Below are 25,798 nucleotides of genomic sequence, written 5' to 3'. Positions count from 1 at the left end.
GACAAGAGAGTGGAGTTTGGGTTGGGATTCTCAGATGAATTACTGAGAACGAGCTTGATGGCAGTGTGGGAATCGATGAAGCCATCATGGTGTCCTAGTCCCAACGCTGACTCAATATTACGGGCGACACAAGACGTACAGAGGGAACTGAATGCAGACTGTAACCTGCGTGACCTCAACATCATATATAATGTGGTGATAACAGCCTCTAAGAACAACGGAGAAGATAAAGTGGAGTTGCCTGGCTGGGGACCAGAAGACTGGGTCAAACCTGGTAGCTGTCTGGCGGAAGTCTGTGGACTAGAGGGTCATGTTTGTGGAGGTCTAGACTGTGTGAAAACCCTGGATAAACAACACAAGCAATTGACAGTATTGTTTGGAAATGTGGTGATGAAAGCAAGAACGGAGACGGAACTGATAGCAGATTGCCATGGAGGAACCGATGTGAATCTAGTGACTGCACTAGGATTCTACAGCATGTTTGGTTCTTTAGAGTCACTATTGAATCTAGAACAGAAACATGAGATGGTCACAGCCATCGGCGTAGAAGTATTCCCAGGAGTTCTGCAGACTGAGCAGAAATATCTAGGAAAATGGAGGGAAGCAATCGAAACGGAGATGAACATCAGACACAGCGAAACTTACTGTAGACCATCAGGAGCACGATATTTGGTGGGTTCAACGTTGGCTCCAATGTGCAAGAGCAGATATCCTGTGCATTTCGTGGCTGTGGACGTGAAAACTACAAGAACGATCGTGGATCAAGCCTTCTCAGTGCCGAAGTGTGTGAGATTGGCGAGAATGTCTGAAAAGTCTTACGAGTTACTATGTAAGATGTTCTCAGCAATTCCAGAGAGAACCAAAGAAGAGTTGGAGTCAATACTAGGAAGGAAGTTCATGGGATATGTGAGCGGGAACTTCAGTGACTTCGAAAAACAGAAACAGAGAGGATCAACTGTCTCAGATTACAATGCAGTAGATGAGAATGATGAAATCCACCGAGTGATGATGGAAGTGGAACCATTGTTGGAAGCTTCGGGAAAACGTAATTGGAGGAGCATCATGTTGACGCATGACGAGTTTCCTTGCCACTGCTTGCTGCAGACCTGGTGGTATCCCAAGCGTAGTAATCTGATGTTGATCTGGGACTCTGGAGAGCTGCTCTCCATGGGTTTACCAGATTCATCACAGCCCACAACAATCGTGATAGTGGGAATTATGATGGCAATACGATGGCTGGAAGCTCATGTGAGAGAAAATAATAGACAGGAGGCACCGACGAGAGAACAATTGCGGAAATTAGATTGTCTAAAAGATTTAGATCTTTTTGAGACAATGTGCAAAGTTCTAAACATTCCGATGGAAGTGAAGAAGATATGGGCGAGAAAACGATTGATGCCATGGTTCAGAGCTAGCATGACTGCATGGTTGTACGAGTATGCGAAAAAGCATATGTCGAAGCATGGCAGAGTATACAGTGAATATCAGCTGGACATTGGGGCAGGAGCTTTCAAGCGAGCTTTCGTGACCCATCGGAATGCAGTGACCACCGCTGTGAAGAGAATTTCCAGGACGAGTGAGCGTAGTGGAAATGAGAAGGCAGAGATGCTGAAAGAAGATCTGGAGAGAAACGTGACGTTGTGTCTCCACAACAGCTTCTGTAGAAACAGAGAATCCAACGTGGATCCCCTACCTTGCTGTAAACAGAGGGTAGAAGAGCAGAAGTGTTAGAGGACGGCTTCCAACAGCGTCAGGATAGCCAACGATGTGCTACAAGACACGGAAACCGAAAGTGCGGAGTCAGTATCACAGGAGGAAGAAATGGAACATTGATGAATGGTCGAGAAAACAAGAGGCAACAAGAAAGAGAATTAGAAGAAATTAGAAGTTTTAGAACTTCTAAACGACGAAAAAAAACAGAGAACAAAGGAATGATGAAGAAAAGTCAAAACTCAGAATTGTTTTATGTGTGTGAAAAACTCAAGCGAGAAACCAAGCAACCAAGTTGTAATAGAAAACTGAAACATTTTGTTGAGTTTTGAAATTGTTGCATTTATAAATTTGCATTTTGGTTTTAGTTGAAGTGGCTTTAGAGACACTTATTATTTATTTAGAAAGGCTTAAGGGAAGAGTATATTTAAACATTCCAGCCTGCATGATTGTTTTTAATCACTTAGGAAGACTGATCACTTTGTGGTGACATGAAAAACTTGAGTAACTTCTCGAAGAGGGAGATTGTTTCATTGTTATTTCTAACCACAGAGTTTCTTAGTTTTAATATTCAGGAACAAGCAAGATTTCCGAAGGGAAGAAGCATAGTAGGATAATTTTAGCTTGTTGGCTGGCAGGACTGTCCTGCAAGCCAACACCTTTTAAATCTAAGAGAAAAAGTTTTAATCGGGACATTGACAATGGAAGTCAGAAAATATGTTTTATCTTAAGTCATATCCTTAATGTGCAGATTAATGAAAGAATTTGGAGGCTATAGTGATGTAGTATGATGCCATTTATATTCTGCAGTGAGTCGATGTGACGTGGATAAAAGTAATTTCGTGCATTTTGTAAATTCTGTTCGATGACACTGTAACCATTTTACGAACATTGCGCGATTCAATGAGGACATTGACCGGACTGTCCGGGGAGTATGTGACATTCGACCAGAATGGCCAAAATGCAATCTCTGCAGAATTCGGAATTTTAGCAGTAAGCCTTCCGGATTGGTGGTTTTTAAGAACTAAGGGCAGGGATATCGATTCGAATCCGAGTATTCGACCCGAATACCGAGTATTCGGCACTTCGAAGCCGAATCCGAATATTAAAATTTTGAAATCCGAATATCGAATCCGAATATTTTTTTTTTGCCGAATACCGAATAATCCAGGGTCCACTGCTAAAAAACCCGAATATTCCGAATATTGGTTTACTGTTTTGTTTCACAATATTTTTCTGTTTTTTTTTAAGATGGCTAATGTAGAAGCAAACTTCTATTTCATTAGCAAACTTGTTTTAAAATTACGGTCTCTTTTTTAAATAGTGTCACTCGATTTAGCTCGAAAAACTGGGTTGTGACTGATTTTTAACATTTACTCACTCCCGCGATTTTTACATTATTACGCAAGTCCCAGCCAATTCTACTTGAAAAATGCTATGTTCAATACTTTTTATAGAATTTGTTGTATCAAACTTTTATGCTAAGTTTTTTGGGAAAATAACCAAATATCCGAATAGTTGTTCGAGTAGTAACATTTGGCCGAAGCCGAATCCGAATAGTAAGGGCACTATTCGGCCGAAGTCGAATATCGAATAGTTGGGCCGCGGCGAATAACGAATATCAAAAAATCCGAGTATTCGACATCCCTGACTAAGGGCGTTATTGGAACGTTTAGCCAAACGGTGAGGGCTAGAATATTCTAGTATTTAAAAATTTCAAAAATTCGAATGATGACGTCACATTTCTGAGAAATGCTGAAACGGCCATTTTAACAAAAAACGAGAGAAGAAACACAACAACATTAGTTGCGCTGACGAGAACAACTTTATCGAAATTGAAGAAATCGAAATTGAAGAGAACGACAACGAATAGCAGAGGACGTTCCGAGTTGCAACTATTGTGCTGCTACAATAGTTGCAAGGCCGTTGCGAGCAACGGTGAAGGGTAAGAGACAGCCTTCCGTGTTATTGTGAAATCGAACTTAAGGAGCTTGATTCAGTGGATTCACAAATCCGGAAGGGTTTCGGGACTGAAACTTTTAGCCTATTATATGAACTTTTAGCATCCTGTCATGTCCTGACTTGAATTTAATTGATATTTGGATTAGTTTTGACAAGGATGAGGTGCTAGGAGTTGGGGGAAAGGGTTGATCCATCTTCGATGGAGATGATGATTTTTATCTACTGAACAAAAACAATAGTAATATAATAAGTAGTAGCCCTGTTTTTAGGAGTGACCTCGTGGTCTGGGGATACTGAGACCCAGCCACGAGCTCACTATTTTTGCATGTAATTCAGTTAATTTGAGCGTTCTGGTCGAAGCCGGAGAACAGTAACGTTTTTGTCGACCCGATGTTAGAAAAGACCACCGAAAAGTACTGGCTTGGTAGAGACGGTGAAAAACATGCAAAGCTCTGTTTAGACGCTAGCCAGTCGTCTTAAGACTTAGTTTTGTTATCCGTCGATATGTATCTTCCGGGCGAATGTTACATTATCACACGAACGTGTCGTGTCCGGAGGCTGTCTTCGTTTTAATTTTTTGTTTCTTCCTACCGACTGTATGTCGTCTTGTTACTGGCTGATGTGTTTGATTATTTTGAAAAGACTTTCTCAAAGAATTGATTTCAGAGATCACTTTTTTTAGAAATAATGTCTGCTATCAAGGATTTGTTGCGAGGACGGAAAGATCAAACTTTTAGACCAAAAAAGAAATTTGAAGATGGATCAGGTCATTCAAGTTTGCATAAATATGCCAAAGCGTCTTTGAAGGCTGGATTAGACTTTTCTGAATTAGTTAAGCTTCCACCAGGAGAAGATAAGAATGATTGGATGGCAGTTCACGTGGTAGACTTCTTCAATCGAGTGAACCTCATTTACGGAGTCATCAGCGAATATTGCACAGTGACAAGTTGTCCAAAGATGAGTGGTGGAGCGAAGTTTGAATACTTTTGGGCCGATGAGACAAATAAGAAGCCAGTGGCCCTGCCAGCTCCTGAATATATGAATAACCTCATGGACTGGATCGAATCGAAAATCAACAATGTGAAGGAATTCCCGACAACAACGAATGTGCCATTTCCAAAGCATTTTCCCGCGTTGTGCAAAAAAATTCTGACGAGGTTGAATAGGGTATTTATACATGTATATATTCATCATTTCGAACCCATCGTGTCTCTAGGATCTGAAGCACATGTCAATCAATGCTACAAACATTTTGTTTACTTTGTAACAGAGTTTCAGCTGGTAGATTACAAAGAGTTTGAGCCTCTTGCAAAAGTCACCGATCAACTTTGTCCAAGGAGAATTGCGATGTTGAAAGATAATAAATAAAGTCAAAAGATTATTGCATCTATCTCGAATAGTTTCTTTAAAAAATATTTCAATTAAATAGTTTAGATTTTCTATTCAATTTTATATCTAATCTAACGAGTATCAGGCTGCTTAATTTTTTCATATCAGTAATCTGCCTTTTTGGTTTAGTTTGATTAATTAACTCTTCATTGACAGCCATTGTTTTGTAGGTGCCCATGAACGCAGTCAGTAATCTTCAAATTATTTAGGTCTTCAATTGTTTCAATTCTAATAGCACATATTTTGAACCATACCAAAATATGTGCTACTAGAATTGAAAGGTTTCAATTGACGATTTTTTTCTAGCAATTTTTTAAAGCGAGCAGTTATGTATTTCTCTTTGGGGGAACGGTTCAACTTGTAGCGCTGTTTTTGGCTGTGCACGTTTTGATAACTGAGAGGAAATAATCAATAGAAGCAATAGTTCAGACAGTTCCGAATACATTGAAAACCGAAGAGTTTTTTTCATAATGAATGTACAAATATTTAAAGTGATGTTTATGTACATCGTTGAAACAAAATAAAGCATAAAAATTTTAAACAAAAGCTCTTAAAATTTTAAACAAAATTTTAAGTCAAATGAAGTTTAATTTTTTCCATGATATCTTTCCATAGCTATTAGAGCTTCATATTCCAAGTTAAGATTATGATTTTTCAAAAAGTTTTATTTGTATTCTGTTGGAGCATTTTTACCCTTGCGATGAGCAAGGGTGTTGCAATCAGGTACTAGATTTTTTCCCGTAAATAACTTTGTTCGCAAGAGTGTTTTCATCTTGACTACTTTCCTGGAAGCCTTTGATAGCAACAGATTTACCGCTACAGATATATTTTGTTCGTGTTAGCTTTTTAAATATCTGTGTTATTCGAATTAATCTTTTTATGTTGGCTGAAATTTTCTCAACTCGAAAGTTTCCCGGCTTGTTAGGTTTCGGCCTGTATTATATCGGCTTAGTAACTTTATGTTGCGTTATATTGTTCGACGAGCGATTTTTTATGTGTATGTGTTTTGAGGGCTAGGGGAACTGAATAATTTTTTTTAGTCTTAAAATTTTTTGATTGTTTCGGCTTTTATTATTTTCTTTTTTTTTCATTAAATAGATTTCGGACGACATTATATCGGCTTAGTGGCCTCATACTGTTTCATTGAATGCTCGAATAAAGTTTGTGTCTGCTTGGGGGCGAGGAGACTTGATCTTTTTTTTGAATTTTTTCGGCCGGAAGGGTTTTTCCTAAGGTATTTTTGGATTTGTTACCACTTGATTACACAAGCAAAGCTTGTGTGCTAGTATGAACTCTCTTTTTTCCCAACCTAAGTTGCAAATATTGTTGCGACGCAAATATTGTTGCGACAAAATGTGTTGTTTGTGAAAGTGCCCATTTTGATCAATATGTACAGCCAATGCTAAGGATATTAACACCGTCTATTACAAATAGCACTTTAGCTTCAAGGTATCATGGATCGGTAGCGTAGAGGTAGGGAAGTAGACCCGCATCAAAATAAGAGTGTTAGAACCTGGGAAGGGTCGGATGTTTTTAATGAACTTTTTCGTACACTAGTTAAAATGCGTCCGCTCTAGAAATTGAGGCATGTTAGTTGGTGAATTTCTTTTTTTTTCGAAGTGACTGGTACTGCAAATGCGTCCTAATTGGCTTGCGGCCTTAGCAATTATATAGACTCATAATTGGAGTGCGTCACTTAAGAAATTATGTAGACTCAAAGTTTTACTCATTCAGTTTTTCCCACTAGCGTTATCGGTCATATTTCTGCTTGTGTATGTGAAGTGCAACTTCGCCTCTGCGTAGAATATAGCAGGATGGAAAAATCTTTAAAAAAATTTCCCAAGGGGTCCTTTGGCCTTTAATTAGAGGTCGTCAGAGAAAATACCCGTAAACAGCCGAAGCAGTTGAAACGTTGGACTTAAAAAGTTTTCGTTGAAAAACTATGGATATAAGCTAGTCATACATGTAGGTGTACCTTCACATAAGTAAGAACTAAAACCTTTGTTAAGCGCTTAGACAGTAAAATGCCAAAATCTGAGTTAATTTTTATTTCGTAGCTGAGTAGTTTTTGTATTATTTTTGAAGCTAGGGGAAACTTATATGAGGGCCTAGCTTAGAATATTAGCTTTCCGAAGAATATTTTTAGTCCAAAGTTTCAAACTGCTTCTGCTCTCTCATTAAATGGCAAAATGACTATTTGAAAACCATTTTTCACTGTTTATTATTCGGGCTATAATCTAATAAACAGTTTCATCAAGTTTATTACGCAGGCTAGTTGCAGCGAGCGTTGTGTAATAAATAGTGCGGCTGTTCTTTTTCTCACTCTAAGTCCCAAATATAAGTGTCTTTTTTGATAGCACCTTTACGGATTTCGGATAGCGTTTTTAATTCATCAATTCAACCGAAAAAGCGAATTGTTTCAGACAACAGTACAATAATTAAAACTATATTTCTTAAAACCTCCTACTCATTATATCTGGCAGTTTTTTGAAATGCTTAATTGAAACATAATTTGGCTTTATGCTGCCCATTTTTACATGCAAAATTACTGTGGATGCCTTTAGTGTACTATTAGCATGTTTAGCTGCTTTATTGGTGGCTAGTGTTTAAGAGTCGATGAACGTAGTTGAGACTCTTATATAGTTCGCGATGGTTTTTTTTCAGGAAAAGTCTTAAATGTTTTTGTTTCAAACTTAGGCTTATTCCTTTCGAGAGATCTAGTTTTTTGATATTTTCTGTTTCGAATTAACAGCGTTCTTGTTTTGTATCGCAAGTAGAGCGAAGCTCAGCTTTGCCTCTGTGTTTTTCTCGTATGTCGATCGAGTATTGAAACAGTTCTCAAGAAAAATAGAAATGGTTAAACGTCGCTATTTGAAGATGAGAGTCTTATTTCGACAATGTGCGGTTACTGATGATTTCAATAGTCCAGTTAATTGGGAATACGCATCCTAGTTTGCATACTAAAAAGAGCTTAGTCTGCGATCACTTATACTTTATTTCAAATCTGACGCGGAATTGCATTAAATACGGTGTTACAACTAGTTTATACTACTAAGGGGGGTTGATAAATTAGACGATAAGCAAATTAGACGGAGGTACTTAAAAGGAAATTAGACGGTTTTGCAAAACTGCAATTGTGAGAAAATAGACGAAAGTGAGAGAAATTAACTTTGTTTGCACACAAATTGCGTTAGAAAAATAAAATTGTTTGTAGACAACAGTTCAATTTCGGTGGCCAAAAACTTTACAAATCAATCATGCATAATTTATTCAATTCAAAACTCTCCTGTAATATTCAGATTTGACATTTGATGTTCATTTAAACTAATTGTTCTGATAGGTATTGACATTTTATGTTCTTTTTGTATTTGTGAAACTTGACTCTTAAGAAAAATTTTTGTTGGCCCTTTCCCTTTCGTCTAAAATGCCAGATATGTAAAAAATAAATTCCGTCTAATTTCGTTTTTGTAGCATCCGTCTAAATTGCTTATCGTCTAATTTCCTAGGCCCCACAACTAAGCTTAATTGTTTCTCAAGTGCTACTATTTGGTGCTTTGATGTTTCATTGGGTAAAACGGCTGGACAGAGTAAATGTGTCATAACTTGTGCATTCATTATGAGTAATATCGCTGTTGTTGTGTATGCTTTTTAATGGATTGCAATGTTTTAATACCACACGTCATTTTATAAGGAATCTTTTGATTTGCTGCTGATAGATTAGACTTCGATCAATAGTAACTCAAAGAGATATTTGACGAATAGTTTTCCTCCAATTATTGTTCCGACTTTCGATACGAAAGTAACGGAATATTTGTGCTCGGGGTGGGTTTTTTTCTTCAGACAAATTTCGACTTTTTAAGTATCCATTTTTGACGGAGTTTTTTTTATATCATTTGAAAGGTGTTGTTGTTCTGAGCTTAAAATTGAAAAGAAATTTCACCTGTGATAATTTCCCGTAAAGTTATGAGTGTTTAAAGATTGCTATTTTGGCCAATTTGTGACAATTAACGCGCGATATGTTTCGCGCTAATAACGCGTTAGCGGAGATTTAATCCGTCTGAGAAATCGTTCCAAGTTGGTGGTTGAAAGAAGCTTGTTTGCCATAATTGATTTGTTACAATGAGCGAAATCTATCTTTTTGTACTTTATATGGCGTGTGGGGGGATGATTTTCACAAAAAATTTCAAATTATAGAAAAAAAATTTCATTTTATTTCATTACATTTATTTTTTAATGTTATTACTGCTCCATAACCTTAAAAGGCAGTCGCAACATTCAGGGCTTCGCCCTGATTCGAGCAGTCTTGCTTCATCTTCATTACCAAAGAAGTCCTTTTGTCTTCATGAATTTTGCCCACTTTTCTAAAATAAATGAACTTTTGATCATTCATTTTTGGTAAATATTTTCTGAAATAGTGTTATAAGTTGTCACAACAAATTTACAGCTAATTTGAACCGCATTCATGATCTTGGCTTTCAAGGAAAGCAGTTTGTTATCAGCGTATTGAATGGCTTTCAAGTAATTTGGTAGTTTTTACTTGATGTAAACTGAAAATGAGTGGTCGCAATATTGTTAATTAAGGGACGGCTTGAAAGAAGTCTATACAACCTGATTGTTGTCCACAATTGCAATGATTGCCTATTTCAAGTGTAATCACATCAATGAGAAAATTATAAAAACGAACGAAAAATTTGATGTTCACATTTATGAGTCTTTTGAAAATAGGCGGTGAGTGACCTCTCATTTAAAAATCTTGTAAAAGAAGTATTTAGACTAGTTTTTCTGGACATTGAGATTTAAATTTTATTTTCCTTATCCGATCTGCAATTGAAATGTTTTCCATTTGATAGCACTCTCGTTGTCCGAATGTGAAGAAATTTTGTCGTAGGTTGTGGTTTCACATTTTCCAGCTAAATCAGTTATTACGAATAAAGGCCAGGGTTGATTGGTATATCATCAGCAAGGTCTTTCATTCGTGATCCGAGCGATATGTACACTTGCTTGAAGCATGGCATATCTTAAATTATCACAAATGGCACGAAGCTCTGCTTCTTCTGGGCAAAAAAAAACCATAAAAAATTTGTCGAGAATGTCGGGCTCAAAATTTGATAGTCCAATATATAGCAAGTAAGGCAAGCAGAATGTTTTTAAATATTCATTTCACGTGGAAACTGTTGTCAAATGTAATCATTTTTTTCACTAAATAGTTCTAGGCGTTCTTTGAATTCATTGATCAAACCGAAATTGAGAAAAAAAATAACGCAATTGGAAAAAAAATTGTAGTTGTTAATGAATATGGTCGAAACATTCAGTGCTTCTTGCACAGGAACCGGCTATCCTTGTTTTAAAAGTTTTTTTTACCTTCATTTTTTGGTTTTTCCGCGCAAAATCAGGTATTACAATTAATCATCCAAATAAGTCAAGTGAAATATATTAAAGCAATTTCAGTCGTGATTTGAACGACAATGAAAGAATTTCGAAAAAAACCGGTTTAAAATTCCTTCGTTAAATGTAAATTGGTTTTTTAGGCTAGCTAAAAACTTGGTTATGCTAAACAAAAACTAGTTTTAGTAGCTTGGCTTAGCGCTTCCTAGGCAATTAAAGTATCTTAGGCAATTAAAATATTTTTTGTTCGTTATGTAAGTGTTTTTTTTTCTAGGAAATTGCTTGTTTTTTTTAAATTTTGAAGACAACTGTTGACGATTGTGCCCAATTTACTAACTTTTTATGCCGGTGTATGTTTCTCTCATCACACTACGCACAAGAAACGACCGTAATTTGAAAAACTTAGTTGTTCGTTTTTTTTTCGATGTATTCAGAACATTGCGCTAGGAACCAGCTATTCTTGTTCGTTTCTGCTGTTGATACTGTAAAAATAATTAAAATGAAATGAAAACATTGAGTAAATTCCAAGAATATGCATATTTACACATGCGAAGCGTAGTGTATTATTACAAGGTTTTTTTTCCAACCTAAGTCGCAAATAAAAGTGCTCATTGGTGGCACTTTTGGTTTAACTTTAATTCAATCATATTTGAGCAAATGCAATATGATAGCATATGATGCGGCCTTATCTATGGCTAGTGTAAGGTCACGTTGAAAACAACAGGTATTATGAAAATATATGGGATTTGATGTTTTCGCAGAATTTTCATTTCTCAAAAACAACTGAACCGATGTTCAAAAAAATGGTACAAATCGACGAACTGGCGGCTATTTAAGGTGCCTGCGTATTGTGCTAGTCTGTATTATTTTACCCACGTTCTACGGCCTTCGAAAGTTTTGGAAGGGGATTTTTGACCTATTCGTTTTTGATTTTTTTTTTTCATTTCAAATTTTAAATGCGCTAATCTGAGATGAACGTTCATTCAAAAGAACAAATCATGGGGATCTCTTGTTAAGCGGCTATTCCCTAAATTCGGTTAAAGTTTTAACCTTTTCCTAATTTCTAAAACTGACTTCTCAAAAACTACCCTGCGAAATCGGAGATTAAGGGTTGAACCGAAAGAAGTAAAAACAATTATGCGAATCTTTCTGTGTAAGTGGCTAGCTATGCCCTGTGTTTTTGAAAAAATATGTCCTCAGAAGTTTTTTTTGAAGTTTTGCCCGGTTTCTTGGAAACCTATTCTGTTTTCAAAAACTTACCCGATGATTTGAGGTTGTTACTTCAATTAAACTAACATGGTGCTTAGATTTTCCATGTTCAATGTGTTTTACCCTGTTTTTTTAAAGAAAAGCCGATAAGGTTGTCGCAAAAGTCCATTTTGTGGATTTTTTAACCGTTTTTGTAGACATATCAAACTTTTTTTCACGAAAATTACCAGCTAAGTCTGATAATTAAGAATTCAATATAAAAATCAGGGTGTGAAAGTCTTCTCTGCATAAGATGCAAGTCACGTGCTTTTTTTCACATTTTTCGAAACTAAAAAAGAATTCAGTTGAAAGAGCGAATAATAGTTTTCTCTTTTAGTCGAACGGCTAATCCCCTATTTAAGTAGGGAAGTCTCTAGGGTTTTGCGTGTCCGTTGTTTGAAACTTCGAAAATTACCCATATAGGTATCAATACATTCAAAGGTTAATTTTTTGAAACAGGTATATCCTGCTTCAGCTGGGCCACTAGCTTACATCAAAGCGATCGTGGCGCAAATGTGAGGACGAGAGACTCCTAATCAACAAGTTGGAGATTCAAATCCGGAACATTGAAATAGTTTTTTTTTGGTCGAATTTGCATTTTCGGTGTGTTTTTTATCTTTTTATTTTGTTTTGCCTGATCAGAGCTCTTTTTTGCATTTCCTCGCTTGTGTTTCTCGTCCCTGTGTTTAAGCAAATGCTATTATAAGCTCAGTTTTGTGCTTTCCCCTTTACTCGCAAAGAAAACCACACAATTTTAGAAAAATTGTTTAAAAAGTTATCTTGAAATAATCTATCTTATTATTTACTCTTGCGATAAGCAAGGGTATTGCAATCGGTTACTAGATTTTTCCCCCGTGAATAACTTGATTCACTTAATGGTCAAATTTTGAAATGGTAACTCTAGGTTCAGTTAATAATAAATTCAAATTTCTCTGAGTCTCCATCGCACTTGTTATGGAAGTAACGAATACGCCTGGGACGGTAAAGTGCCTGGGTTCTAAGCTGACAGGACTTTTTTCAAACGGAAAATTTTCCGTGTCAAAAAGCTGTCTGCCTACCATTTGTCTGCTTATGTTTTGTCAGCCTAGTTGCCACATCGTAGAATTGTTTTTTGTTGTACGCCAATTACATTGTAGTTGTTTAATTGAATCGAATTTTTCTGCTGTTTGTAATTTTACTTACCTTGACATCGTGTAGTTTCTTTTTTGTATCGCTTAAAAACTTTATTCCGGCCAAATGATTTCGGCTGATATTTAATCGGGTTGGTGTCCTATTTTTGAATTGTTTGAATGGAAACGTAATTATAGATTTGATGAAAACAATTTTTTTTTCGGTTAGTTTTTTTTTTGTTCCGCTTGATAGGTTTCAATTTATGGTAAATTGACCTAATTTTCTCATATTGTGTCTATTGAGAAGCGAATAAAGATTGTATGTGCGTGTGTGCGGGTGTTCTGAGGGCAAGGGGGACTTAATAAGTTTTTTGAATTTTAATTAGCTTTTTTTTGTCATTTTCTTGTTTTGGCTAAATAGGTTTCGGTCTATATTGTATCGGCTGAGTGGCCTCATTTTGTGTTATATGACAAGCAAACAAAGTTAAATAATTGTGTGTTTATTGAGGGCAAGGGGGACTTAATATTTTTTATGAGTCTTAAGTCTTGTTGGTTATTTTTTGGCTTGAAGGGTTTCTGCTAAGGTGTTTTCCGTTTTGTCGTCGCTTCGTAACTGTTTTTTCGTAGGTTAATTTTACATTGTATTGTCTCGGCGTTTTTTTAAAACGAGCTTTATGTATTTTGATCTAGTGTTTACGACATTTTCAATTTTTTTCCGGCTTAGCGGCTTTCTTGTGTTGTATCGCAAGTAATGCGATGCGCAGCTTCGCTTCTGTGTACATGTTTTACCTTGCTAGATTAATCTGAATTGTAATCTGAAAATAATTTTTTTCCTCGTAAACACCTGATTCTTATTTTGGGAAATGTGGATTGAGCTGCATTTATCGTTGGATTGAGTAATGGAGTTTTCTCTGATTTGAACGTCTTTTTCTACTATTAGCGAAGGTCATTGTGAGTTTTCCAGTTTGACCAACTGTTTTTTGGATTAGGCTCTCTAAGTTTTATTTTGTTTGGTCGTCGCTTGAAGAGTGAAAACAGATTTTTATGTTTCAGAAGAGGGATCAAGTTTAAAATAGCTGGGGAACCTTGAAGTTTCAAATTTTGTTATCTCTAAATTTGTTTGCTAAAATATTCATCTAGTGTTTTCCTGAAAATGAACATAGGTCGGGACAAACTATCTGTAAATATAGGTTTTTTGTAACAATCTTCGCTTTGCCTCTGATATTAATTAGCCAGGTTTTACAAAGTTTTACCAATCTCCGGTTCGTCTCGGATTTTAATCAGCCAGGTTTTACTATATCGTCATGTTCTAGCTTTTTGTTTTATTCATATTCCTTTTCAACCGTTAAATTCGAAACAAGTATAAGGTATCCAATGTTGTATAGATCAGTAAACCGAGTATAACCTCACAATTTAACAAAATTCAGGTGATAAAATAGTGAGTGGGCAGTGAGGAGCTGAACCGTTAACACCAATACCTGGCCAGCAGTAGCGTCGCATTACCTTTTTTGCAAAACGACAGAAAACAACCGTAAAAGGTACGCAGCAGTTATTCGCGCGTCACGATTGGCGGAGCGGAAGGCAGCCATAGAGGTAACACGGCAGAGATTCTTGCTGGCTAAACGGCACCAGCCACCGAAGCTTCAGCGGATAGAGGAATGAAAGTGAAACCTACCTCATTGCAGGCTGAGACATGCTTGCAATTTTTCGATCGTCAGATATTTCAAGTGCGTAACCGGCAGAAGTTCCAGCACGAGAGAGGGTGGCAGGCTGCCTGGAACTTATAACGGCGACGCCCAAAGCGGCGGGACGACCGCGAGACCAGGAAGCTAGGGAAATGACACCTGGACGAGAACTCGATTCTGTGAGATAATCTTTCTCAAGGACTGGAGAAAAGGTGGGTTTGGAGGCAAGGTTGTAGGTAGTGTCGAGTAAACGGTCGTGGCGGTGGATGCGGTCACCACTGGAGGAACCGGCGAGGGCGTGATCGACAAAGACATCCAAGCTCTTGGAGCACTTAAGGTATGAAGACTCTTAATTTAACAGAGGTACGCCTAACCGGAAACGCAAGTCGACTCTGAACTCAGCGGCAGACAAGGAGAGACCGAGGGCCTTCAAAGGGACATGCGAAAACCAGTCGCCACCAATGACCAGAGAGCAGGACAACAACCTGGCTTTTTCCCATTCCGTGGTGGCCGAAGCACGACACCCACGCCAGCTGGAAGCATTGGCGATGATGGTGAGCTTGGTTTGAGCTTTAGGTGCGAAAGAACACGGAACAGACTGAATAATTGGTTCATGGCCGGCCTCGGAGGGCGGAGACAGCTTTGAACCAAGCCGGGGGCTTGCTGGGAGGAGTTGTTTATGATCTGGTCAGCGAGGGTATTGGTGTCGACATAACTGCCTAGACAGACTCCCTTCGAAACTGGCAGCAAAGAGCAAATGTTGATTCTCAGAAACAGCGGAGCCGGTTATTGCTTCAAGAGCATTGTGAACTGCGCTGTCGAAATCTGAGAGGGGAGAGGAAACGGAACTGGGGTCGCAGGTCCGAAGGCTGAAAATTATCTTCGGAAGCGCAGCGCAGCTGCGAAGGTGAAGCTCCGACTGGAGGGTCTTCAAGCAAGCATATAAACTCCAAGAGTTTTGTGCACTTCTTGACACGCTTGGAAAACATCCGCTGATAAACTCTTGGTTGTCGGATACTGGAGCGCCGAGGTTCTTCAAGCCAAGCCTTTGGACGGTGATTTCTGGCGGGAGAAGGCTGGTATCCAGGTCAGGGGTGGGGGACCACAATTCAAATTTCTCAACGCTGACCTGAAGACCAATACTAGACATCGAAGAACCAATGAAGCTGAAGGCATGAGCGAGGACGTTCACTTAAGCCACAAGCGAGCTGTCCTCGAGGTACCAGACGTTGCAGAGGAGCTCAGAGATTTGGGACATCAGTGACTCAAAAAACATATTCAACCGTCAAATTTTTGCATGTTTGAGCAATGCCTTATCTGGCAAAATTTAATTTTCACCTAAATTTAATTAGCCATGTCTTGCAAATTTTGGCCAATGCAATTGCTTTTTTATCGCTCTCAATATAACTTTCTGTTTATATAATCATTTATAGGGCTGTGAAAAGAGATTGAATGAATGAGAGTCTTAAAGCTAAGCTCCGTGATATGGATATTTCAAAAAAATTGGAAGTTTTTTTTGCCGTTGCGATTTGCAAGGGTATTGTAATCGGATACTAGAATTTTCCCCATGAATAATCTTGTTCACAGGACTTATATCCTGTAATAAAGCATCGTAAGAATTATCTCTGTGGGCCCTTTACTGCAACAAAAATACTTCGAAGCGTTTTAAATTTCCGCCCTATTCGAAATATGTTTCTTTTTAATGTTAATTGTCGAATTTCTAAAATGGCATTTTTTTGTTCTTTGCTTTTGTTTTGGCTTGATAGATGTCGACTCTTACTATAGCGGCTTAGTGTGCTCATTTTGCCTCATTTGATGAGCGGAAAAAAGTGTTTGTGTGCGTGTGTTTTTGAGAGGGACGGGAACTTGAAAATTTTTCATTGTTGTTAAATCTTTGATTCTTTTTGGCAAAGGGTTTGTGCACAGGCTTCTTCGGCTTTGTTACCGTTGGGTCAATTTTCTTCCGATTATACTTTTACATTTTCTTGTCTTCGCGTATTTTTTTTCTTTGTTTTGATTGATCTAGTTTTTCTGACTTATTCGATTTTTTTTTTGGTTTTTCCGGCTTTCTTGTATTTTATGGTGCGAAGCTCCGTTCGGACTCAGTCAAATAAACAAAATATTCAAGTGCTTTTTTTTATCGCTTTCAAAGTTATTCTTGCCATAAGTAGCGCTTTTTTGAACAAATGAATTAATTTGGGGTGTTGTACTTCCCGAGTCAGGTTGAAACATGGCCGTCTGTTTGAAACATGGCCTTTTCTGTTAACGGTAGGCACTATTTTTTTTCCGATGCCTTATAACTGTCAACTGCGAACCTTTCTTCGGGGGCGTTACCAAGGACATTCTTGCATTGCGCTTGCCGTTCAGATAGGTGTTGGAAGCCACTAGAATTAGACATCCCACCTGGCTTAACAGCAAATTGTTAGAAAAGCTGATGTGATCGGTATTTCATGTATTGGTGAGATCAGACTCGGATTTTCCCGAAATTGTCATGAATAATGATTGACATTGACTCCGAATTATGGATCCTATGAATCATAGGCTTCGTTGAATGTCCTTCTTGAGGAAAGTTTTAAGGTTCAAAAAGCATTTTTCTGCTCCGCCAACTTGCTCAGCAATGGCCATTTATAACCCTTTTTTTAATGTCAACACTTATTCACAAACTTCATTAGCTTACTTTATTACCTTACCAAGTTTCGTTTACTTATTTTGACGTAGAGATGATTGGGACGACAACGGTCGAGGTTTGAGTCCGACCAGAAGCTGATCTTTTAACGTTCATAGAACGAAGTGACGAAAGTAGCAAAGTTTTTTTTTCGGTTTCTCTTTCGATTTAATTGTTAAGATCAATCCAAATTCATTTGCTGGGAGAAAGATAAATTACGCTATCCAATTACAAAATCAAATAGCACAAAAACGTGATTGAATTTTAGGGATCTTGTTAACTATCCCCCCTTTTGGACCTTGATAACTATTTCCCCCCTATGCATGTATTATTTTCTGCACAACCATATCTGTATAAAATATGCATTTCAAAAATATCAACAATTAAGTGGGTGAAATAGTTAACAAGATCCAATTATAGTTTCGATTGAGGAATTTTAAGTTCCAGCGGAATAAAAAAAATTACCCTTTGACCCAGAATTCTCAAGCTTGGTTAGTTTTATGAAAGTCTTAAAATTTGTTCACGCTCAGTTTTGATTTTTCGCGGTTTGACTTGTGATTTTTTTTTAAATCAGTGCATTTCCATTGTTAAAAGGAAGGCAAATTCCACTATCGAACAGCAAAAGTGTTATGGTCACGAAAAACGTGATCGACTTGTAATTTCGAAAATGGAAATTAATTTTCAGATTTCCCAGCGAAATAAAAATTTTACCTATGGATCCAGTTTTCTCAAATTGTTTTTTTAAAATTCAAAGAGCTCTTAGGCCATCTATTGTTTTTCTTCAAAATTCAAAAGTTGAAGGCCCTTGAAAAAACAAGTCAATTTTTTTTTCAGCTCATTGCGTTCATTACTCTTTTCCAACTGCTAGTTGGCTAGGTTTTTGATTCAAAGGATTGATTGTGGTTTCATGGTTCAGTGATAGTGGTCAATCTTGAACAAACAGGAAGTATGTCGCAAAGTCATCTTTTTGTTCCGACCATTGAAAATGGGGAGGAACTGGATTCGGGTGTGTTATTTTTTTTTCTACGCAAAATCAGCTACCACAATTATTCATCGACAGGGTGAAGTGTTATATCAAATTAAAGCCCTTTTAGTGATTCGAACGAAATTTTAGAAGTTTGTAAAAAATTTCACAGTGTTGAGAAAAACCGGTTTGAAATTTTTGGTCTAATTTCGAGTTAATTAGTAAGATAGTTTGTAATTGCAATAGCTTATTTAAGCTTAATTTAAGCCGCGAAAACTTATTTTTACTCGGGTAAAGGATTTTTTTGGATTTTTTAGTGCAATTTTGAGAATCGAAAGTTTGAAATTTCAAAAACTTTCTGCAAAACGATTTTTTTGGAAAATTTTTTGCAAATTTCAGCAATTTTTTTCATAAAAAACGAAAAGATGAAAAAGGTCAATGCATTTCGAGTAACAGAACTCATCATCAGGACGTATCTGAAGAACAAAAAAACACTGTAAAAAGAGCAATAAAATTACACACACTGTCAGCACCAGAAAGAAGTTTTGTAAACGTTATGGGTAGGCGACAACGAAGTTGCAACAATACTGAACCACGTATGCCCCCGTTCGAGTCAATGGAATCTCGCTAACAAGTCCTTCGATTTGAATTAGTCGCGAGTATTGATGGATGGTCGTAACTGGGAAATACTCAGAGCTTCCAATGATAAAGAGTTGATAGACTGTTGCTGCTTTAAATAATTTTTGTACTTGACGGAATTGTTGATTTTCGAACATTACCAGCATCTACATTTTTTTTTTCGTTTTTCTAGCCATTTTTCTTCAGAAACTGTTTTCTAATTGAATAATTTAACTATGATTCTCAAATATGCCTAATTGCTCTTTTTTCGTTCAAATTTTTAAAAGTAGAAAAAAACAGCAAATTGAGAAAACTTTGTATTTTTTCAAGACTGTGGTCGGAACATTCTGTGCTACTTGCACAGTAACCGGCTACACTTGTTATAATACATTTTGATTACCTATATATTTGTCTGGCAAGAGGTGAGGAGCTAGGAATCTCCTGTTTTTAAATTTTTCTAAAATGGTTTTTATATTATTGCTTTTATCTTCTTCTTTTTGGGGCAATGTGAACAGCTTTAAACGAAACAGGAGTAACCCGGTCTCTCTGCTAGGAGCACAGAGTGTTACGACCACAGTAGATAAGAAAATTTCAGTTTCTTCTGTTTTCTTGGGCAATTAGAAGGGTTGAGATGAAACTACAGGAATTAGGTAATAGTAGATGAAATATACTCCATTGTTAGTAATAACTATTGTTAAAAAAAAGAAAGAAGGTTCAGGTTCCATCTTTTCGCGAGTATCAGATCTACTTCCCCATCGGTAAACCTGAATATCAAAGAATCTTCTTAGCGCAGAAAGTTTCAACATTGCGATAGCCGGTTTGAAATATCTACTTGGAATCCCAAGAGCGACTGACATGATTTTTAGTACACCACACTCGGCTCCCCAAAAGTATTCTTCGTGGTACCTGAAACTGCGCGGAAAAGACAAAACTTTGCCATAGCTACTTTTCACTCATTGAGATTGGTCGTAGCAATAAATAAGAACTAAATCATTATTGAAGAAACACTTTTTCTGAATTATGTTGCTAATGTGTATGCTCTTGCTGTGGAATTAATGCATTGCAGCAGTGCACAGCAACATTTGCAAATTGTGAATTTGAATTGCCAAGAACTGCGAGTTTTTCTTAGTAGATGAAAGTGACTGTAAATGTACACTTTGAAAGCTGAGATTTGAAATCAAACTTTTTTTTCGGCGAGGGCGAAATAGCCTAGAAATGAATAAATTTTTAAGCTGGGTGTATTTTTCATTGAATATTCGTTTCAGGTACAAATTTGATGTTATGCTGCGTGAATAGTAACTGCGGATCCATTTCGACCCCAGTCGGTAAATTTACAGCTGAAGCTGTCTATCATAACTTTTCCAATTCGCATGCAGAAGAAGATCAGATCATCTCAACCATGCCAGCGGCGCCTATTCTCAACCCTTCCACGCTACACCACCAATCACAATTGACTGTTCATCCTCAACATGTATCATCGTTACAGACACCAAGCTCGCATAGACCGCATAGTTTCAGTGCCTATAGAGTCGTCTCGGACCCCATGATAGATGAAGGGTCCAAACTTGTTTACAGATACGATGGCAAAGAACCCGGGGATTCGCTTATTGGCGGAGTCCATAATAGTAGTTTGAACCTCGTACATGATCCGAGAAACTCTTTCGTTCGACTTTTGTCGGTAGAAATTGCCGACCTTCCGCTTCCGAAGTTCACAGTCGACGAGAACTACGTCGGTACCCCACCCCCTCGGGAGTTAACGATATGTAACCTCAACGACAATATAAATAATGACTTCCTCCAGGAAATGTGCTCTGCTTTTGGCGCCTTGGAGAAAACGAAAATATATACTAACCCCAAAACTAAGAAACATTTGGGTATCGGACGTGTGGTTTATCAAGCAGTTACGTCATGCAAGTCGGCGGTACACGCTCTGCACCAAAAACCGACAATGGGAAATATTTTATATGTAATGGTTGACTCCAAAGGAACAATACTACAAGAAGCTTACGAGTTGGCCATGCAAAATAAATTGACTTTCGATACTCTCTCAGGAAAACCGAATCTCACTTTCTCAGTAGGTGCTCCAAAAAATCGGCAAAATAATCATAGCCATCATAATAATAGCTCTATAATAAATAACCATAAGAACCACAACTCAAATTACAACCACATTGCTGAACCTTCATTGAAGAAAATAGGTCGACCAAGTTCAGAGGCGGCACTGATCCAGCCCTCTAGTAATTATCCAGAATCTATTACTATTAACAGTAGTAAGCCAACGAAAGAAGAAACATCTCAGGAACGACCGCCGTCGCCTAGTCCACCCCTAAATCCCCCCGAACCTCCTATGGAAAACAAATCGAATACTAAAGTTCTGAACTTACCCTCTGGGATGGAAAAATTAAATGAACTTATGCAAAAAATAGTCCAGAATCCACAGTTTCTTCCCTCGAATTACAACTCTGAAAAAGCAGAAGTTATGAAAGAAATTGAAAATGCGAAATCTCCAATGGGAGATTTTGTCCCAAAGCCACCCCGAAGTTCGGAAGAGAAAGAAGAAGACGAAGATGATGTGGTGAATGGAGTTGCGGATGAGAAAATTGACTCGGAAAGTGACGCCATTGAGACAAATGACGAAAAAGATGGGACGGAAAATGAAAGCGAGGAGGAACCTGAAATGGCTGTCACGATTCAGCATAACCAGAAAAGTTTGGACGACCGCATCAACGAATTACTCGGAAAGAGCACCAAGTCGAACCCGGATTACGACGAGTTTTCTTCGGACGAGGAACTTTTAGAGCAAGAGGAACACAATAGCAGTAAAGAATCGGCGCCTCCTGTTGCGACCTTACAATCTGAAGTTCCGGCGCAGAATGTTATTGGGCTAGCGCAGCAAGCGCTACCATCGAACCAGGTAAATGCTGCTATGATTCAGCAGCCGAGTTTCGTACAGCCGCCACCTTTGACACAATCCGGAGCTGTGGTTTTACCCAACGGGCAGACGTATTTGTCGAGTACTGTTCCAGTAGTGACCCAGCCCTCAGCCGATGACGACATGATGCTGTCGCCGCTGAGCGACGCTGAAGATCAACAGAAGCAGTCAAAGATTCTTTTACAGCAGAATTTCCACAACAGCTATCAAATTAACCCGCAAAACAACTACCAAGCCCAGCATCAGCAAATGAACCAGATGAATATGAATTACCCGCAACCGAGTTTGACGACAAACTTGGTGCTCCCTCGGCAGCCTAGCTTAATGCAGGCCTTTGGCCCTGACGGTACGCCTTTACTGGCACCAGTTGCTATAGACAACCAAAGTATGATCACAAAAAAACCTCCAATGCGCGCCAAAATGGATATTTTGACTAATGAAGCTGTCCGAAGACTCTTACAGGACATTAGATCCAAATTAAAGGGAGATATTTATAGAAAGATGGTTGAAAGTGTGGCTTACAGAGAACTTGATTATTGGTTCGAAGATGAAACGGAAAAGTTGAAAAGGCTCCAAGAGCAAGCAGTGAAGCTAACAAGAGAAGATCAGGAAAATAAGAAACCAACAACTGCGTTCAAAGAACCAGAAACATTGGCTCCTCTTCTAGATTTATCCTCACTGATGAATGGCAGAACTTCAAGAAATCTTTCTGGCTTTGGCTTCAAATCGGGTGTCATGTCTATGGCGAGCTTCAGGATTCGAAAGAAACCAGAGGCATTGAGAAACAGTGAAAACCTGACAAATGATAGTAGACTTGAACCTAAAATTGAACCACTTTTTAGTAACTTAAAGAATCTTGCCGATGCTGCGGATGATTCTTTATCTGTTGATAAGAATAAAGACAGTATTGAGACTATAAGTGCAAAAGAGAACAAATCTGATTGGTCGGAGAAAGCTTCGGACAAAATCTATTCGGATAGTGAAGACGAAGAGGTGACGCCTCGAAAAAGAACGAGGGCACCAGGAATCAAAGTCGAAACCTCAGAGTCGGAAGAATCAGGCGACGAATCGTCTGAAAGTGAAGAGGAAGAAGAATCCGATGAGTCTGAAAGTGAAAAGGTTGAAGACTCGATTGAGAATCGAACACTGGTTCGAGTGGTTGGCGAAAAAGACGAAGAAAATGAAGCGCACATGGTTTCAAAAACGAAAAAAGAACCGGAAAGTGGCATTGATGTGTCGGACGACACTTTAGTTCCTCTTTCAGTAGACAATAACGAAGATGATGAAATTAACAATGAATTACGATCTGATGGAAGCGAAGTGTCGAAAGGTGGAATTTTTTCACGCCTCGAAAACGATCAAAGCATTAGCGTGTCACCCACAGATGAGGTTGAATCTGAGAATCAAATATCGGTTGTTTCTAGTATAATGTCGGATCACAATTATGCTCAAGAAATAAAACCGCTGCCTTTATCAATCAGTATAGAAAGAGATCAAAGTGAAATTGTGAATAAACCAGAAGTTTGTAGAAAACGTGCAATAGAGGTTAAAGAAGAGATTCCAGAGGTAGTTGAAGAAATTCAACCCAAGTTGAAAAAGAGGAAAACGGCGTTGGAGAAATTAATTGAAGAAACGTTTGATCAGGTGTCCAGAATGGGTAGAGACAATTCAAATAGCGGCAATAGTTTACCAGAAAAACCCAAAGTTGAGAGCCGGTTGCGAGATACCGACGAAGAAATGGATATTTTGCGAAGTTTCTTAGCAGAAGGATTGGATTCCGAGGATCTGAAGTTTCTGAAAGAAGCTTACATGATGATGGAGTCTCACCCGGAGTTGCATGGAGGTCAATGGATTGACTCGAATTGTGTTCCAGGGCCGCCTCCTGAACGACCTACGAAGAGGAAAAAAGCAACACAGCACACTTCGGAAGAACTTCCACCGCCCGGCACCTGTTCGAGGTGTCGGTTGTACGACAAAGACGCCAAGAAAGCGGCACAAAAAGCACCCACGAAACGCAGTTCCTCCAACCAACTGTTGGTGCGCCAAGTGGAATATGTTACAGAATTAGATAGCAGATTATCAGCCTCAACTTCCTCCTCAACCTCAAGCTCGACAACTCTGTCACGCGGTGCTAGACTAGAACAGAGACAGCTCATGTCCATATCACAAATGGCAGATTACGACTCTGAATTAATGAAATACAATCAGCTTCACTTCAGGAAAAAGAAACTGACATTTGGAAGAAGCAGAATCCATAACTGGGGCTTGTTTGCTCTGGAGACCATACCTGCGGACGAAATGGTGATCGAGTACGTTGGTCAAGTGATACGCCAACAAGTGGCCGACACAAGAGAAAAGGGATACGAGAAAATAGGAATAGGCAGCAGCTACATGTTCAGAATCGACAGCGAGACTATAATTGATGCAACTAAATGTGGAAATTTTGGAAGGTTCATAAATCATTCATGCACGCCAAACTGCACGGCCAAAATATTGACAGTAGATGACACGAAACGGATTGTGATTTATTCAAAAGAGGAAATTCCGGCTGGAGGAGAAATCACGTATGACTACAAATTCCCACTAGAGGACGAAAAGATCCCCTGTCTATGTGCCAGTCCGCTATGCAGAGGATCCTTAAATTAGAGCAAATTTTGAAAAAGTTTTCTGATCTTTCTTTCGAGGATTCCGAGTCCAGTCGAGATGCCGGAGGCGAAGCTAAGTTAAAGGCTCGCTGGTCTTCAAGTTGTATGAAGATGGGTGTTGAACAATGCTTTGAACAGATTTTTTTTCTTTTGAACGTAAATTTAATTCTTATTGCGACAAATATTTTTCTAAATGTTATTTAGTCTTTGTTACTCTCGTTCAATTATAAAGTCACTATTTCGACTTTTTGGACAAATCAAATAGAGAAAAAGTGTCGTGCTTGGTAGAAACCAGTCCAGATCAAGCAAAGTGAAATCTTGTCCCTTTCGTTCGTTTTCTCCTGCTCGAAGAAATTAGGGCCTTAAGAAAAGATGGTCGAGAAATAGTAGCGTATAAATTTGGGCTCTTTTTCCTTCCCCCCTTTCCCTACCTCACATACGTATCGATTTCTCATGGTGTAACGAGTGGTTTTACAAGGTTAAGTATGAAGACCAAATATGTTTGTCATGGCCTAATTAGTGCGTATTTTATAACAATTCGACAATGTGAACAGAAAAATTACTTTAAAAAATTTGCATGTTGGGGGGGGGGGGGGGTTGAAGGAAAAAGAAAAAGAGCTTAAATTTGCAACATCCAGTGTGAAGTTTTCTTCCGCTATGTTTGATTTGATCTTGGCAAAGTACTCGCTAATCTTTCTAATCGTAGTAGCAAAATCATAGCTCAGCTAAAATAAGCATCTCTTTCCGCAATTGAGCTCCTCAATCAAGAGTTTTTGATTTTTGTTTCGTGTATTTCCAATGTAAAATGTATGTTCCCTTTCCGTAATTTGATAATTGAGCCCCAATTTTTCAGGGATGGAATTCAATTAATGATAACTCCATTTTGATAGGGACTGCAGTACAGTCAGAATATTATACCGGATGTAGTGCCATATAACCTTTCCTGATTTCAGGGAGAGCAGTTGTAATTATTTCTCACTGGGCCTGATTACTGAGACACGTTGTTGTCAGTAAGAGCAATTCGGTTTCACTTTATCTTCAAAATTATTTTATACAATCTTTGCAACAGAGCTGTGTGACCAATATAATAATTGTAAGGTTATCATTTTAGCTGCCAGCAGCTCACTGATTATCTCTGGCAACATTTTGGAACGTGCCTGGTGCTGTTTCCGAGAAGATGGATACTATTGTCTTCATAAACTGTTCACCACAAACTTGAAATTTTCCGGCCACGTATTATTATTTTCTCGTTGTCTAAAAGAAAACTTTTTTACATCGAAATTTTGCAACTGGCAGAAGTTCTGCTTGTCGTATACCATCTATTTCGTGTATTGTTTTTGTTTCAACTTTCGAAGAAAGTGTCGATGTTTACGCTCGTAGTGGCATTTCCAACTTGATTAGTTTTTGTGACTTGAAATCTTGTCTCATATTTATTTGGCCAAATTACCACGCTGCATCTTTAAAAATAAAATTCTGCACTAAAAAA

At 38.1% G+C, this 25,798-nt stretch overlaps 2 protein-coding genes across 2 annotated transcripts; both read left to right on the top strand.

The window, feature by feature from the left end:
• Positions 1-4,342: 4,342 nt before the first annotated feature.
• On the top strand, positions 4,343-5,216 carry LOC134844026 (MOB kinase activator 3B-like). The gene has a single exon (XM_063860480.1). It carries the CDS (start codon positions 4,360-4,362, stop codon positions 5,038-5,040), a length of 681 nt encoding a protein of 226 aa, XP_063716550.1. The 5' UTR covers positions 4,343-4,359; the 3' UTR covers positions 5,041-5,216.
• Positions 5,217-20,004: 14,788 nt separating this feature from the next.
• On the top strand, positions 20,005-24,494 carry LOC134844254 (histone-lysine N-methyltransferase SETD1-like). Its single transcript, XM_063860846.1, has one exon. The coding sequence runs from the start codon at positions 20,012-20,014 to the stop codon at positions 24,311-24,313; it is 4,302 nt and encodes a 1,433-aa protein (XP_063716916.1). The 5' UTR covers positions 20,005-20,011; the 3' UTR covers positions 24,314-24,494.
• Positions 24,495-25,798: the final 1,304 nt, after the last annotated feature.

This window comes from Symsagittifera roscoffensis, chromosome 4, assembly GCF_963678635.1.
Source record: "Symsagittifera roscoffensis chromosome 4, txSymRosc1.1, whole genome shotgun sequence".
NCBI classification, from domain to species: Eukaryota; Metazoa; Xenacoelomorpha; order Acoela; family Convolutidae; genus Symsagittifera; species Symsagittifera roscoffensis.
The sequence above is the reverse complement of the archived record's forward strand: the minus strand, read 5'-3'. Positions and strand labels throughout refer to the sequence as shown.